The following is an 18,581-nucleotide window of genomic DNA, read 5'->3' as shown; positions in this document are numbered from 1 at the left end:
TTCTAAAGGAAAGGGTACTAAAATTTCCTTTCCCAAGGGAAATTGTAGTAAAAATATCCTAGGGTACTAAAACTATCCTTTGCTAGGGGAAAGGGTACTAAAACTATCCTTTGCTAGGGGAAAGGGTACTAAAAATATTTTTTCCTGAGGGAAAGGGTACAAAAACTATCCTTTCCTAAGGGAAAGATACTAAAACTATGCTTTCCAAAGCGAAAGGGTACCAAAACTATCCTTTCCTAAGGAAAAGGATACCAAAACTATCCTTTTCTAAGGAAAATGGTACTAAAATTATCCTTTCCTAAGAGACAGGATACTAAAACTATCCCTTTCTAAAGGAAAGGGTACTAAATCTATCCTTTTCTAAGGGAAAGGTTACTAAAAATATCCTTTTCTAAGGGAAAATGTACTAAAATTATTCTTTCCTGAGAGAAAGGATACTAAAACTATCGTTTCCTAAGGGAAAGGTACTTAAACTTCCCTTTCTTAAGCAAAGGATACTATATCTACCCTTAGGAAAGGGTACTCCAACTACAATTTCCTAAGGGAATGGGTACCTTATCCACCCTTTCTAAGTGCAAGGGTACTAAAACTATCGTTTTCTAAGGTAAGGGCACTGTAACTACACTTTCCTAAGGGAAGGGTACTAAAACTACCCTTTCCTATGGGAAAGGGTACTAAAACATCGCTTATCTAAGGAGAGAGTACTAAAAGCTACCCTTTTCTAAGGGAAAGGGTACTAAAACTTCCCTTTCTTAAAGGAAAGGGTACTAAACCTAGCCTTTCCCAAGGGAAAGGGTCTAAAGCTACTCTTTCGTAAGGAAGAGGGTACTAAAACTACCCTTTCCTAAGGAAAAGAGTACTAAAACTACCCTTTCCCATGGGAAATGGTACTAAAACTACCCTTTCCGATGGGAAAGGTACTACAACTACTCTTTTCTAAAGGCAAGGTGCTAAAACTACCCTTTCCTAAGAAAGAGCACTAAAACAGCGGTGTCCAAAATGAAAATAAGATTGTATGCGAGAATTACTCTCCATATTTTTTTAAATTTCTCTCTTTGAATGAAAATTCATTTATCCAACAAAAAGATTGATGTTTTTTGAAAGAAAATATGATATTAAAACAAATTATTAACATTTCCTTCATTACCTAGCGTTAATCAGAAAAATACTTTGTTTTTAAAACGAAAACACAAAAACAATGCGTACCCCATGCGCATGTTCATTCGTTGCTGTCTAAACAACGACTGAAACAAAGAGTATATACATACGTGTGAATTGAGTATGAAATCTAGTGTAAAGAAAATATTAATTTTGGCCACCACTGTACTAACACAACCAGTTCCTAAGAGAACGGATACTAAACTACCCTTTTCTAAGGCAAAGAATAGTTTTAGTACCCTTTCCCTTAGGAGAGGATAGTTTAAGTACACTTTCTCTTAGTAAAACTACGCTTTTCCAAAGGAAAGTGTACTAAAACTATACTTTTCTTAGGGAAAGTGTACTAAAACAATATCTTCATAGGGCTAGTATACTAAAACTACGATTTCCAAGGGGAAAGTGTACTAAAACTACGAAATGAACCAAAACTATGTACTTTAACTACGCTTTCCTAAGGGAACGCGTACTAAACCTAGGCTTTCTTAAAGGAAAATGTGCTTAAACTACGCTTTTCTAAGGAAAAATGTACTAAAACTACACTTTCCTAAGGGAAAGTGTGTTTAAACTATACTTTTCTCAGTGAAAGTGTGCTAAAACTATGCTTTCCTAAGGGAACGTGTACTAAAACCAAGCTTTCCTTAGGAAAAGCGTACTAAAACTGCACTTTCCTAAGGGAAAATATGTTTAAGCTTTACTTTTCTCAGGGAAAGTGTACTAAAGCTACGTGTTTCTAAGGGAACGTGTACTAAAACTACGCTTTTCTAAGGGAAAGTTTACCTAAACTATGCTTGGGAAATTGAAAGGGAAATGTACTAAAGGTTTGCTTTCCTAAGGGAAAGTATACTAAAACTACGCTTTCCTATGGAAAAGTGTACTAAAACTACGCTTTCCTATGGGGAAGTGTACTAAAACTACGCTTTCTTAAGGGATAATATGGTTAAACTATACGACAGTGTGCTAAAACTAGGCTTTCCTAAGGGAAAGTGTACTAAAACTACGCATTCCTAAGGGAAAGTGTACTAAAACTACGCTTTCCTAAGAGAAAGTTTGCTAAAACTACGCTTCCCTAAGAGAAAGTGTTCTAAAACTACACTTTCTTTGGGAAAGTGTACTAAAACTACGATTTCCTTAGAAAAAGTGTACTAAAACTAGGCTTATCTAAGGGAAAGTTTACTAAGTTTACCTTTTCCTTAGGATATCTGTGTTACAATTGATGTCCGTGAAGATAACTTTTAAATATAACTTAGCCACGACCGGGGCTACCAGTGTCAAGGGTCATGGGTTCGATTCCCACCAGAAGCCTTGGTCTTTCGGTAGGTAGTCAAGATATATTTTTGGCATAGAGGTTTGAGGGTTTGGTAATAATATTTATAAAAAAAATATTTTTTTTTAAATATAAAAGAAACTCAGTTAACAGCGCTCTGTTAATCACTTAACATAGCTCTGTTAAAATGTTAGGTTTGTGTCTTGGCTAAGATATATTAAAATTTTTCTTCATGACCATCTACAATTGGCATTTTCTTACGGAAATGTTTCTAAAACTACCGTTGCCTTAGTGAAAGCACAGTAAAACTACTATTTCGTAAGGGAAAGAGTACATAAACTTTACTTTCTTTAGAAATAGCGTGCTAAGACTGTTTGAAATTACTTTCCCTAATGGAAAGGGTGCTTAAACTATTGGAAAGGTTACTAAAATGAAAGGCACGGTTACATAAAAGACCTAAACTAAAGGTTACTAAAATGAAGTTTCTTAAGGGAAGATCACCAAGATCAAGGGAAGGGGTTCCTAAGGGAAATGATATTCAAATTGTCCCTTCCTGAGAAAATGGATGCTAAAGCTACCTCTGCTTAAGGTATAGGGTAACAAACTATCATTTATTAAGGAAAAAAAGGCCCTATGACTTCAAAAACTAATTTTTAGGAACCCTCATACTGATTTAGAACCACCTGACTAGTTTACAGTGGAAGAGGGCCTTAATTTTCATATATGTAATTCTTAGCTTCATGCTTGTTTTAACATTTTCTAATGTCTCCTTTTTTATCCTTCCAGTATTGGTCGCCTTCCCATAGGTCGCGGTATGCGGCCACGACGCTGCTATAAAACTCCCATGACACCGAAAATGCCTATACAGCACAAACGCAATACCATCAATATTTCGGATGAGGAAAACACCTCCGAATACAGTCGTTCGCCATCAAGTCAACATTCAACGCTCGAAAGTAATCCTGATATGCCAGAGGCATTACAACAGATGGCGGCAGCTGGTGTAAAAGCAACAACAGTAAATCAAACCATAATTAAAACAACGACTTCGTACTCTGAAACGGAATCCAGTGATACCGAATCGGGAGAAGATGAAGAAGACGAAGAATCCTATGACTTGCCAACGGTAGCATCATCATCATTAGCGGCCATACAACGACAAGAACACTCGGCAGCCACAAGTGCTAAAAAGAAATCTTCAGCCAGAACTAATTCCACAAATGCTTCCTTCAATCATCATGATCATCACGACAAGAGTAGTAGTATTAATAGTAGCAGTCGCAGTAGGAATAGTAAGACGGTAGTCAACAATACCAGGCAACAACAAAAGCGCAATGACAAAAACAATATTATCTCAATACCGACTTATGAGAAGAATGGAGCCATAAATATGGTTTGAAAATAATTATCTCAAAAACTTATAACACAGGTAAAATAACTAATGGAATTTTTCATATAAAGAGCTTACCATAAAAGCATGGTATTTTTATTGTTTTCCATGGTTTAAGACATCCCTGGTCATGGCAAAGAAATAGCCTCATTTCCTTACAATGAAGTAACATCTTGAATCGATTTTTTGGGTAGAGAGACATGTAAAATTAACTAAACTAAACATTTTTCGAAATACCTACACCTTTAATAGAGTAACATAGCATTTTCTCTCACGCGCTAGCGCGGTGTGTTAGTAAGTTGTGTCACCTGCCACAAACACAAAGTAGAAAGGCTGCCATGAACATTTAGAATGCCAAAATGTGCTGATTGAAAATGTCACCCTAAACAAACAAAGCGTTATTAAGGTTTTTTCTTGTTTGTGTCATTTTCAAACCGCCAATTTTTATATACTCAATGTAAACAAAGATAAGAACCCTAATGGCGAGTACTGTCAACATTTAATATCAGCTGATCGCTTTCCTCTAACTTCTTTAGTGAATTATGTTTTGCCTAATTTTTCATTCAGTACAAATTTGGTAATGCATAATAGGGAATATATGCCGATTAGTGCCCGCTCTATTCGTATTCGACGTACATACGACAAGTCTTATGAATACAGAAAGTGACGGCTCATATGACATATCTTATCGTCTAATGACAGCTTTACGAAACTTTCAATATAACACCAAGAAGGCAGAGTCATGCCCCCCACTTCGTTGCAATTTTTGCACGTTTGTTTTGGTTTTGCAAAGATTTTAAATGTAAAATGCTTGTGGCACGATGATTTCTGCTACAACATCCAATAGTTTTACCATGTATGGTCAGAATCGATCCCTTACCTGATGTAACTACCATTCAAACCGATCTCTCGATATGACTTCATGAGCGCCTTCGGGAAGCAATTCTTATCTGAATATAGAAAAAAATCTGGTTGTGACCTCCATTAGCCTTTTTCAGTCTCTTCCTACAAAAATAAATCGTGCACGGTACATACATGCATGGTGGAGGGTATATAGGTTTCGGCGCAGCACTACCTCATTAGGTCCTCTAAAAGCTCTATCACACTACATGTTCTTGTCTTATAACATGTTACTTTTTATGTATCATTCGTATTTCATTATGTGTGTCAAAATTGCCAATTTACATACGATTCATCATTTTTGCTATCACGCTATTATGTTATTTTTGTATGACATAACCTAAAAATGTGAGCAAAAGCTTATTTTATGGCTGCAAATTGTTAAAGTTGTGAAAACATTTTAAATTGAGGTTGCTTTCATTCAACTTACAACAAAAACAGCAGCTTTCTTTATGTTTTTGTCAGAAAGAATAGAGCACCGCTTTAATCGAAAAAATAACAGACTATTTTGAAAAGTGATTTTTATGTGTTAGTTTTATTCGTATCGCACAATGTGTGCAACTTAAACATTAGCAAAATTTGACATGTCATAAGACAAGAACGTGTATGGTGATGGCACCTTAAGTAAAGCCCTGTTACCTTCTGTTTAACGTTAAAAGCTGACTATGCACCTCTAGCGAAAGTTTCAGTTGCAACCAAAACATTTATGTCGCCACTGAAAAATAGCTGTGTAGAATAACCAGATGGCGACAAACATCGATTTATAGTTTTGGCCGAATTTTAATCATTTTGGCTAATAAAGTACATATGTGCCGTAATTTATCGTTTTTATTTGCAAATAACTTTATTTAATGTTGCATGGAGCTATTAAAACATAAATTTTCACTAGAAGTTGCAAGAAAAATTCACCAATGGCTATTATGTCGCCCTGTTACGCAAAGAAATTTGAGCTGCGTACCTGCAGGCGAAATTTTCGGCAACGGTGCTGGTAACGAACATTTCGTTAAGGATATGTCAATGCATTTTTTATGGCAACGAAAATTTTGCTAGAGGTGCGTAATGGGTTTTTCTCAAATGTGAACACTCCCCTAAGATATGGTAACGCCAACTTTTCAGTGTGGTTAACTAAATAAATACTGCTATTTGGGTTGTTTTATTTATCAGTCCAGCGGATGAGAAATGCTGTCAAACTTCATATGAAAAAAAATAGACGAAAAAGTAGTACTAAAAAATTAGTGGTAACGGCTGAAACCTATTTTTGGTTTCCTTTATCGTTATTAATCGTTCTTTTTTTCTTTTTGTTGTTTTATATACTTGCGAAAAAAAATATAAAACCATAAGTGCAGATAAAAACGTCTTTTGGTATGAATACAAAAAAATTATGACTCTCAAATTTCGCTGGTGAAAGAATTAAACACTTCGAAAGGAGAATAGAATACCAACCCTTATGGATAAATAAAACGCTCTTCCCGCTAAATTCTTTGTACTTTGACGTTGGCAGCACTGACACACATCCGAAATAATGAAATATTAACAAAACAAACAAAGTAATTTTAATTTGAAATAAATGTTTCTCGGAGTTCATAAATGTGATTTTATTAAAATCATAAGCAAGTAGCCATTCCAGAACATTTAATCATTGAATAAATATGTTGCGTTCTTCCTCTTTTAGTTTTGACATTCAAATTTATTGATGACACCATATGTTTTAATAAACGGTGATAAGATTAGCCGCTAATTTAATCGGGATAGCATTTTTCTCCATACAAACTAAGCGATAAAATCAGCTTAATGAGTAAATAAAACACCCCTATTGTGAATGAAAAGAGTGAAGTTTAAAACAATTATGCTTTAAATAAGTATATAAAGAGGCCTGTTCCAATTTTCGCGGAAGTTTGCGATTTTTAATCGTAAGCAATTTGTGTGATACATAGGTTGATTCTCCGGTTTCCGTGTGATTTTTATTTTATTACATTACATTTCATTGGCAACTCTAAAAAAGCTGCAGCAGAAATGAGTAAAATTGTTTGCCTAATTGCATACGCCATACGTATATTTGTGCCAATTACTTTTTATCTGCTTTAGAAGGAAAGTTTAAAATTATACAACATTATCAATGTTTGTTCATAAAATGCAGAACGAAAAACCTATTATCATAACACACCACCGTTTCTAATTCTGACAGACTCAATTCGGTGCATGCGCATTTTAAGTAGATGTTAGAAATGGCTAGAACACAGCCACAGACCAAATTTAGCTAAATTTCGTAGAAAAGAGCATTTGGGTAATATAAGAATATATAGAAAACAGCTAAAATATGTTCTTAATCTAATAATTGTTTATATTTTTACATTTTACTGACGTAATTTGTAGGATAATGTTATCAGCTGTTTATTTTCCTGTATGTTTGCAATGAATTCGCAAAATATAGCACCAGCGACGCCGGTGAATTTGGATTGTTGTTAAATAAACCAAAAATCTATGTAAAAAATGCAAAAAAGGACTAATACGATGTAATTGAATTCTATAGATATGCATATATGTATATAACATATGTATAACAAATTAAAAAAAATATTTCATATTAATAATGAAGTCAGTGCATTTATTCTCAATTCGCAGAGGCAAGTCTGACCGATTTAAAACCGAAAAATTTGCGATTTTTTTATTAACGGAACATAAATTAAAGTTGAATTCGCAAATCTTTGCGGTAACCGGAACAGGCCTGATAATAATTTTTATTGAATTGCAATACGTCATATATTTCGGAACTTTGTTTTGAGAATTTCAAAACTAATTTTAAATGTTGTTTGGTTTATTTTAACAAAGACCGTTACCAATTCACAACAAATTATCTCATTGGCGGTTTTTTGAATAAAACAAACCCATTATACTTCTCGAAATTAATTTTAGCAGCATTACAATGCTTATAATCCATTAAAATTGTTTATGTTGTTAAGCAACATAAGTAATTCCAACACAACATTTTTAATGTTTATATTTTGTTGGCCTATAGGCCCATTACACCCAAATTTTTTTTCATTCCAAAACGGCAAAAATTTATTTTTTTTTATTATACTTCGTACTCTTTGTTTACAATTCATGTCTCCCTACCTAAATCGAACCTCACAATACCCTCACTGGCATTTATGCTGTATTTACATCCAAGGGCTTATAAAAACAAAGAGATTTTAAAAAACTCCTATGTTACTCAAAAATACTTCAGTATATTACATTTATATACTCAAAACAAAAAATATAAACAGAAGACATGTGTTTAGTGAATTAATTTAATTACAATTAATTAATGTTATAATATTATATTACCTATTTATACATAATATGTTATCTTCTTACACAGAACATACTACGTCTGACATACAAAGTAAAACATATACGCAAAAATATTACATAATATAACAGCTGTATACAAATTGTATGTACTCAAATGTCTACATGTATTTTCGAAAAAAATTTTTTCATAAATTTTTATTATGAAAGTGTGTTATTCCCAAACGATTATTTGGAAGTTTTTGTTTTACTACTCTGGCAGAAACTTTCCAATTTACCAACATGTTTGATTTTTTCAGTTTTTTTAAGATACGCCAATAGAAGATCGAACCCTTCACCAAAAACAGAAAGTGTAAAGGCCCCCATGAACATTATACATAATTGTCAAGATCAAGCGTATTTAATAAGGTGGCCGCATCGGCGAATTGCTACAACAAAGCATCTTTTTTGGGAACTTGATATGCCAAAATTTGTAAACCGGGCAAAGAAAGTTCAATTCGCCCTGACATTTAAAATTTTCGACCAATCAGAGCAAGAAGAAAGAAGTTTATTAATTTTTGAGTGTCAAGAAAACACATATTTAAAAAATGTTGAAAATACAAACTAGTTCCAGAGGCTTCCCACAAAACTGGCTGGAACATTTAGGTTCGGTCTGTGTGGTGTTCATTGCTGTCACGAGAAGCTTAGTTGCGAGCTACCGGGCGTCCACTGGTTGCGGATAGTGGAATGCTCCATACAAAGTAGGTGCAATGGCAGTCGCGGTATCGAGCGGAGAGTCTTAGTGAGAGGCCGGGCAGCACCGACTCTTGCATAAATATTGAGTGCCTATGATGCTCGATATGACAAGTCGGGTTATGGGCGACTTTAAATAACCAATGGCCACCCTGTTTCCACGGCGATCGGTCCTTTGTACCGAGCGAACGAGCTTACGCACCTACAGGATCCTGACAAGGATCACCACCTTCACATAAAAATGTGGCTACACCAACAACAACAACCCACAAAACCACCAAGATAACAGGTTTAAATAGTTTTCATAAGGTTATTGTAGCCGTAGATAGCTACCAAGTGAATGCTAACAAATAGATCAAAAAGGAAGATAGTGTTTACAGCTTAATCAACACAGGGAGGAGTTGTGTACCCCTTTTTGGCTCTTGGATATCTGTCCGATTTTCAGGTTATTTGAAAAGGACAGTTAAAGTTTGTTGGCTACAAGGATGACGTTTTTGTCATGGTGTGTGGCTGTTCAGGGTGCATATAGTATGCTGCCAAAATACTAAATAACTTGATATGTTCCACGGACCTCTGCTAGATGTGATGGAGCTGCCGCTCTCACCGCTGAATCTCCTGAAAAGCCATTGCAATGTCAGGACTTTGACCTCGCGCTGGTCACATGTCATAGACGGTTGAGCACCTATTGTGAGACTGTCCTGAAATTGCGAGAGTATGTGCAGGATTATGGCTACACAAAATGTATTTCCTTGTCTAAATTATCTTCATTCAAAAGTCCTTTCGCCTTTTTTGACTAATATAGCTTGTATATTGGAGGGAGCTTCTCCAGACCTCCTAGCCGTTTTGTCATGCAAGCTGGCTCCTAACCTTTTTCATTTTAATGTCTGGCATTGTACTGATGTAAATTTTATCAGTGTTCTTCTGCGCTTTTTGAATCTTTCGGTGCCGACACAATAGACCTTAGTTGCCTGAGTGATACTGAGTTTGCGAATTCAAATATGATTTGACATATCAAATTCTCTCAGCAGAGTTGATGCGGCCACCTGATAAATACGCCTTGGTCAAGATACTGATAAAAACAAATTTTATAACATGTCACAAATAAAAGGTTGGGTATTCTATTCGGCTCTTCACGTGAACATCTGTCAAAGTCAAAAAAAAAACGTAAGGGCTAATAACATGTGAAATAAATAAATTCCTTTTTTGCGTTAATGGCTTAAAAGGAGCACTTAAAAACAATTGATATGAATGTTAGATTGAGCTGGTAACAAATTTCATGTAATTATGTTTACAAAATGTATGATATTATGTTTTTCCGAAAACCGACCAGATTACTCTGCTTTACTGGGAAACCTACGATTTTTCGTAAAAATTTGGGCAAATTTTTGAGTACTCGAACACTCAAATTGGTGATTGCTGCGTTATATTGCCATATTTTCTAAATTATCTTAAAAGTGTACGAGAAAACTAACCAGGAGGTTTTTCCCCAGAAAAATTAATGCTCCGGTTAGCTAATATGAACTTAATTTTTTCTAGGTGAAAACCGCTCTAAATCTAAACTAAGACCAATCGTAATGGGTCGATTATGGATTGCAACCCAGCTTCAGTTGAGTTGCCAACGGTCAAATTGGTTACAAATATTACCACTTCTGCATCAAGTTTCATGGTGATTCAAACTGAGAACAATTTTCAAATTTGTAAAAATTTGTATTTCATGGTTTTATCTTCTACACAACCATCCATAATCGACCCTTAAGTAAAATCCCATCGCGTTTCAGCTGGCGAACTGTTTTATTTTGAATTGCAAACGTGAACATCAGTTAAACTAGAATTTAGTTTGAAATCATTGAAACTTTCTTTAAAGTTTTTCACATTGAATTTCATATTTTAAATTCGGAAGTTTTCGGAAGACTATTCAATAATCTGCTTGATTTTGAGTTTTTTTTTTTGAAATTTGTTCACACATACATGTGAAAAAACTATAAAACAGCCAGATGATATGCCTCAGCATTTATCATTTAAAGTTTTCACTCCTGAAAAAGATGTGAAGAACAATTTTTGAGGAAGAAGATGAGAAAATACTTTACGCATTCCTCATCTGTTGGGTTCCATCGGATGCGACAATAACCGTTAAATCCACTCTATATCACCAGGAGGCAAAGATTCCAATTCTTAACCATTTTGGAAATACTTCGTTGTGCTAAGCCATCTCTTTTACATCGTGTCTACTTCCAGAAGTGCGTATCGGATTTTACACCGCTAAGTCCCTCTCTATTTTTCTACGAATCCAAATCAAATGTTTTGCGCCCTGAAACGCGCTCAAGGTTAAAGCTGGAGTTGCATACCACGCGCAGTACTCATGCGTGCTTAAGCAATCTAATGGGCCCGCATGCTTTCTTTTGGCTGAGTTACATATGTACCACGCGCCTTTTGCTGCGCACGAATTTCGAAATATAAGCTTATTTATGTCATTTCCAAAGTTAATTTCAATGGAAATTGGCAATAATGTGGTTTAATATGATTTTAATGAAAGAATTTCTCTAATTTACGGACTGCAAAACTATTTTTGAACAGTAAACATATTTAAATCATACGTTTTGCGCCCTGAAACGCGTTCAAAGTTGAGAGTTGGTTAACTTATTCCATCAGATACGTGCGTGCATTTGTTGTGTAACTCACACAATACCAAGCATACAACCATGACATGCACGCGTAAGTATGGATAAGTGCTGAGCTCCACTCTACCTTCAATGTTAAAAATTCGTTGCCTTTTCCACGTCGCTTTTTGGAATTTGTTTGCAGAGTTGCATTTTTAATGCGTGTATGTAACTCCACCTTTAACTTAGAGCGCGTTTCAGGGCGCAAAACATATGATTTGGATTTGTTTACTGTTCAAAAATCGTTTTGCAGTTTGTAAATTAGGGAAATTCTTCCATTAGAAACATATTGAACTACATTATTGACAATTTCTATTGCAATTAACCTTTGAAATGGTGTAAACAAGCAAATTTAAAAAAAAATCGTATCTAACAAAAGGCGCAAAGAACATATGTGGGCGCATATTTGATTGCTTAAGTACTCATAAGTGCTGCGCGTGGTATGTAACTCTAGCTTTGGGGTTGATTTTCCGGGTATTTGAACTCCCTTCTGAAGAGACATTCCGCCACTTTGTGGGTACGCCATCAGGGCCGAACTGCACTAATTGATAATTGGGAAGTTTTGCCCCTGTTCTTTAAGGGCGGTATGACCCTCAAACCAAATTTTCTTTGCCATAAGAAATGCATTTACATATCCTAAGCGAAAATTTTGTTTTGCTTTGTGCTACAGGGTGACACTGAAAGCATTTGATTTTTTTTGTTTCATTGCAAGACAACTATTGCTTTGATCATTTTTTGCGTTACCTAATGGATTTATTTATACAAATTAACGCTTAATTTTGATAACAGCGTACTTTTTCACCAAAAAAGTTTTGCACATTGGCCAATCGAATGTATAGTTTTTTGTCACCATGTGTTTGCTACCAAAAATTTTGGTTAAGGTACATACTGGGCTAGGATTCACTGAATAAGGCCAAGCGATCAGACGACATACAATTCTTTTAATTTTTGGCAGTACTTGGCATTGAGGGGGTCAACTTGTTCTCTTCATACATTTATTCATTGTTACGTTTTATCCTATATGATGACATTTTCAATCGGCAGATTTGACATCCTTAATGATGTTCATGGGGCCTATCCACTTTATGTTTACGCATGTGCCCCAAGGCGGATTTATAAAGGTGGTCTCACCGCCCAAGTTTGGCGGTATTAAAATGACAGATTTTTGTTTGCATTCTCTATGTTGCTATCTTCTTTCTCGTATATTCTCTGCTTATGTACGCACACGTATATAAACACGCACACAAATTTCTTTGGGTGTGTTGGCACAACGTCTATCAGCTTGATGGCAAGATGGCGAATTGCACCGTATGATTTGTGTAAATGAGACCACCTTTAATTGTTTCGCCATGCATGTGCCCTAACCTTCTATTAGTGAATCCTGATACTTATTGGAAAGTTCACGGCCCTACGTTTAAGCCTAAAGAATGTGTTCGCATTTTCTTCGCCACAATTTTTTAATATGCATTTTAACAGTGGTTCTGGTGAAAAGTCGAACTCAGTACTAGGCTTTATTTGTAGCATTTTCAATCGGCACATTTTGACATTCATACATTCCTTCTATTGGCCTTGTGAAGCAACTTCTATTAGTGAATCCTGGTAGAATGGGATATATAAAAAAATTTATGTAAACAATTGCCGTAATTGCAAATTTTAGAGTAATTTCTTTTATATTGCCAACCACAAATAATTTTAACATATATCTAAGGAAAAAATAGTACTGACTATTTTTTAGAAAAAAATTAATTAATTTTTGCAAAAATTGTTTGCCTATTTCGACCAATGACACATTGTTTTTGCAATGTGTCATTTCAGTCACACATTAACCGCGAAAAATTTAAACTGCTCTTTAAAGAAAATATATACAGTGATTCCAAAAAAGTTTTAATTCTTTCCGTATTTCCATAAAATAAAATTTTTTTCTTTAATGCAATTATAGGTAAATATTCTGTATAAAAACTAAGGCGTAAAAAATACTTTCTTTTAAAACTATGTTCAAATTTTTCCCTAGTTGTACACATTTTTTTTAAATTTATTATTAATTATAATTTTATGTGTTTGTGTTAGTTTTAATTTATTCAAAATATAAGAGAAAAAAATCAACATACGTCCTTATTAAAAAAAAAACAAAAATTAAAGGAAAACAAAAAAAATAATTTAGATTTATAAAAATTAAATTCGAAAATTGAATGTATTAAGTTTATTATTATTATTTACAATAAATAATCCATATAATGAAGTTTATTAATATAAGCGAAAAAATAGATATATGTATACACAAAAGAAAACTTTAAGTTTAAACTCAATGAGTCTGTGGTTTTGTTCAACTTTAATTGCTACTTAAGTACTTAGTTATACATGGTTAGTTTGCATATATTTTTTAAGATTTTTATCTAAATATATTCTCTGGTAGTTTTATTTAGCTATTAATAGTTTTATTTTACAATTAAGTTTTGTGTAACAAAAAAGAAATCATTTAGTCAAAATGTAATGGAATGTAAGGTAACATTATGTTGGATTTTTATTTAAAAAATTTAATTTTTAAAGCTTTTAATCTGGTGTTGGTAATTATTGGAAACTAAAGTTCAGTTTTCTCTTTAAGTGTAAACATACCATAAGTTACATACGTTAAACTGCCATTAGCCGATAAGGCGTGTCATATGTAATTTCAAAAACAGCAACTCTGAAAGTTGTACACATCGTGTGAAACGTATGAAAAATTTTATATGACAAATGTATTTTGGAATAAATATACACCTTTTTTGAATAAATCGAGCTTTTATTTCCTCGAACATACATGTAGATACACGTCTTTAAAAAAAGTATAATACATATGAGAATACATGCCGATTAGAGTGCCCTCTATTCGTACTCGACTTACATAAGACAAGTCTTATGAAAGTGACAGTGTATATGACATGTTTTATCATCTAATGGCAGCTGTACTTAATGGACCCTTCACATTAAAAAACACAACTATGTATGTATTACAGTTGACTTGCCATATTGAACCTTCAAAATAAAGGCAATTTATACGGCACATCAAACTTTATTCAACGACTGTACGTGTTAAATGCAGTTTTTTCCACCAACGAAACATAAGCTTACTTTAGGACAAAATAATGCAGTGCAATTAAATTTGTAGGAAAATTACATCTATCCAGAACAACTAAGTTCTGGATACATTACTAGCGCAGGCTTATGTAGAAATTTTATTTATAAATTTTATAAAAAACTATTTTCCTCGTATTGTTTTGACAGGTTGGCAAATGGTGTTACCACCTTACGGCAAACAAAAGGACTTGCACTGGAAACATTTTTTGCGTTTTATTTTCGCCCGACTTGTCTATCCAGTATTAATTTTGTTTTAAATACCAGACAAATAATGATTACACATTTCTGTTTTATCGGTTATCCATTGACGTCAATAATCGAAAAAATCCAACGATTTTGATTTTTTTGTCGCATACACCCATGGTACAAGAACTTAAAGGTATGGTCATGCGAACAGCTGAGTAAAATGTTTTTTAATTTGACAAATTTTCTAATGTCAAACATTGATGTGTGTGTGCTTTCATATGTATGTGTGTTGTTTACATGAAAACAAAATACTTGGAAAACGAAATGCTGAGCGTTGGTTGTATTTTTTTTTTTATTCAGGTTTGGTTTTTGCAAATCAAAAAAGTTTCGAGAAATTGGAAAAATGAGAAATGCATGGTCGTTTTACGGTTCTTAGTGGTTGCTTTCGTGGCAATAACAAATCATCTGCTTGGAAGATTTGATTCTTTCACCATCACAAATAATTTTTTCACATGCGTGTTTTGTTTCCATAATTGATTTGACTTTTTTTCTTCATATGGTGTCTCGTTTATGAAAGGAAATGCTGGTATACGTTTTTCACTCAACAACTCATCAATGGGCAAACAAAACAATTACTTTTGAGTTTCTCTGGGCCAGAAAAATTATTAAACTTTTTCTTCTTCTAACCTTGGCAGACATACTGCTGCCCAGCTGGCATTTGACATTACGAGTTGTAAAAAATCCAACAATTGCACAGAAAAATGTTGTTGTTGGGCAAATGATCCTACCTTCTAAGTTCTTGTACCATGCATACACCTATATTTTCACCAATCCTATTACAATGAGCACGCCATGTGAACTCTTTATTAGAAACTACATATAAAGGGTGATCTTTTAAGAGCTATAGGAAAGTTTTTCAAAAACAAAAACACATAAAATTCAGAAAAATTCATAAAATCTTAATTTGAGTCGATAGTACGGCCCATATAATTTAATGTTTGAAGATTATTTCACCCAAATGATGACGGTGACTGCGCCTCAAATGGTCCATCCGCTTAGTCCAATTTTGGCATACTGTTTCCAACATTTCGGCGGGTATCTCACGAATAAATTCTTTAACATAGCCCCACAAAAAATATTCTAAAGGCGTTAAATCGGTTTAGGCGCCCAATTGACCGGTCCCGAACGCGAATAGAGTACCAACCCTTAGGATTGGTACCAAGATATATTCATTTACAGGTAGTGGCAGTTGCCCAACAACAAAATATTGAGTGCACTATCTGCAAAATCAGTGATTGGTGCAACTCTGATTTTGAGTATGTTTCTTATGATAGATAGTACACTTCGCGAGAAAAAATTGTACTCAGCTGTTTACGGTACACTACCTGTTAATTATGTCATGGTTGGTACTCTATTCGGCTTTTCACGTGAACAACCGTCAAACTCAGTATGAAAAAAACGTATAAAGCGCAGTATGCACCTCTGGCGAAATTTTCGTTACTGTAAGAAATGCATTGACATATCCTAAACGAAATCTTCGTTACCGTTACCGAAAATTTCCCTTGCGGATACGTAGCCCAAATGATTTTTTTTTGCGTAACAGGGTTACATAGTAGGGATTGATGAATTTTTTCTTGCAACTTCAGCTGAGTATGCACCTCTAGCGAAATTTTCGTTTGCAGCCATAGTACAATTAAGAGGAAGCGTCATTAGCACAACAACCAAGGCGGATTTAAAAAGGTATTCCCACGCGAACAGCTGTTGGCAGCCGGCCAGGTTTGACGGTATTAAGATGACAAATTTTTGTTTTCATTCTCTTTGTTGTTATCTTCTTTCTCGCATATTTTCTGCTCATGTACGCACACGTATACACACACGCACATAAATTTCATTGTGTGTGTTGGCAAAACGTCGATCAGCTTGATGCCAAGATGGCGGATTGCGCCATATGATTTGTGGTTGTTGTACAAATGAGACCACCTTCAATTGTTTCGCCATGCACAACAACAAAAATCTACCCCAACAAAACTACCGTAAATTGAAACGTCGTAAATTGAATTGTCAAAGTGGTTTTAGATATAATCTTTGTTTTACAACTTATTTTCTTTTAACGTGTTTTATATTTGTATTTTCATTATTGCAACACTGTTTTGTTGCTTATGTGTGAAATATCGGATCAAATATGTTTTTATGATTTTAGAAAAAAATTACAGCTGTGTCATCCAAGCCCATGACATTAAGATTTACTGCAAAATCAAAACAAAACTGGCTGTTGTTTTCATTGAAGTTGATTGAGATTATTAAGATGACAGATTTTTGTTTGCATTCCCTTTCTTCTAATCTTCTTTCTCGCATATTCTCTGCTCATATACGCACACGGATACACACATGCACACACATTTTTTATGTGTGTTGGTAAAACGTCGATCAGCTTGAAAGAAGATGGCGGATTGCACAATATGATTTGTGGTTGTTGTACAAATGAGACCACCTTTAATTGTTGCATATTTGTTCCAAAATCCGTTTGTCATGTTAAATATTTTCTGCGTATCACTCGATCTGTATAACTTTCAGAGTTGCTGTTTTTGAACATACATATGACATGTCTTATCGTCTAATGACAGCTTTTGCTGGAATATTGTATCTTTGCCAATAGCTAGGACATTATTTTTGCCTATAGCTTTATATATTATACATTATGACGCAAGATGTCATTTTGGTGAAGAGGCACATCCAGACACCAGTAAAAGGGAATCCCATAGGAGGTGTCAACCTGGTAGAGTGTGCAGTTCCAATGTTGTTAGTGGTGCTTTGATTTGTTTCTCAATTTTTCTCCATCAGCTGCATAGATTTGTATTATCTAGTCAACTGTCTTGGAGGATGTGACTGAGCCATAATTAGTTTCTAGCGTCAGAAAAAATCGAAACGTCAGTTCACTTCCTCCCCTAGAAAAATAGTGACGACAGCATTTTAAAGAAAGTTCCATAATGTGAACATTCCATAAGATGTATAATGTATTTCTTTTATAATCTATCTAATTATATAAAAAGACAAAAAAATCTTGCTTTCTATCTGTTTTAATTGCTGCCAACCCCATAAACTTTTTGTTACTCTGTTCGTTCGCCAATTCATCGATATCACCTGATTATCATATTGAAAACAGCTGATTTAGAAGAATAAGCAAACGAATCGGGTGGTCTAGGCAGTTAAACTTAATGTTATTCTACATTCTGTTACATTCCTAATTATAATACGTAAATAGAGTGTGTATGTGCATATTTGAAAGGTAATTTGTTGCATCCCTTTATTTTTATTATTTTTTGTATAGTACCTATTAAAATTTCCCTTCCTTTGCAATGTACATTATTTTTTGTATAATATTTAGACAAGAAATTACTACAAAGAAAAAACAAGAAACGAAAAATATACTGAAATAAAGCAAATTGTTTTGTTGCCAATTTTTTGTTTTATGTTTAAAATCAAAAATAAAAAAGAACATTATATTCTTGCACAAAATCTTTGCTTGAGTGCCTTAAAATGCAAAATGAAAAACAAAAAATAAAAAAAAATGATAATGCTGCATTAAATACAAATTTTTGATGAAATATTACAAAGAAGATAAATAATTATTACTTTATATTTAAGAAACATAAAAAATGTGAAAGGAAAACGAAAAAACCTTATGTACGAATATTGAAAAAATGAAAAAATTTTGTAAGCTGATCTTACATACTTTTAGCTTATATACAAAAAAAAAACAGAAAAAACGATAGCAAGAAAACGGAAAAAGTACATATTAGCGTATATATGAAATAAAATGGAAAATATAAAAAATATATAACGGAAAAAATACAAAATCGAAAATATTATGAAATAAACAACAACAAAG

The 18,581-nt window shown here is 33.9% G+C and overlaps 1 protein-coding gene across 4 annotated transcripts in view; it reads left to right on the top strand.

The window, feature by feature from the left end:
* LOC106093490 (mitogen-activated protein kinase kinase kinase 13) overlaps nt 1-16,959 on the top strand; it is a 79,346-nt gene extending 62,387 nt beyond the window's left edge. For 3 of the 4 annotated variants that reach the window (XM_013260549.2, XM_013260551.2, XM_013260553.2), the window contains one exon: nt 3,209-5,699. In XM_013260549.2, the coding sequence (XP_013116003.2) occupies nt 3,209-3,821 (613 nt within the window). In that variant the 3' untranslated portion in view covers nt 3,822-5,699. Of the gene's footprint in view, nt 1-3,208; nt 5,700-14,653 lie in introns of those variants that run through there. The other variant, XM_013260550.2, reaches the window with a different exon arrangement.
* Nucleotides 16,960-18,581: the final 1,622 nt, after the last annotated feature.

This window comes from Stomoxys calcitrans, chromosome 1, assembly GCF_963082655.1.
Source record: "Stomoxys calcitrans chromosome 1, idStoCalc2.1, whole genome shotgun sequence".
Lineage (NCBI taxonomy): Eukaryota > Metazoa > Arthropoda > Insecta > Diptera > Muscidae > Stomoxys > Stomoxys calcitrans.
This window is presented reverse-complemented; position numbering and strand designations above follow the sequence as displayed.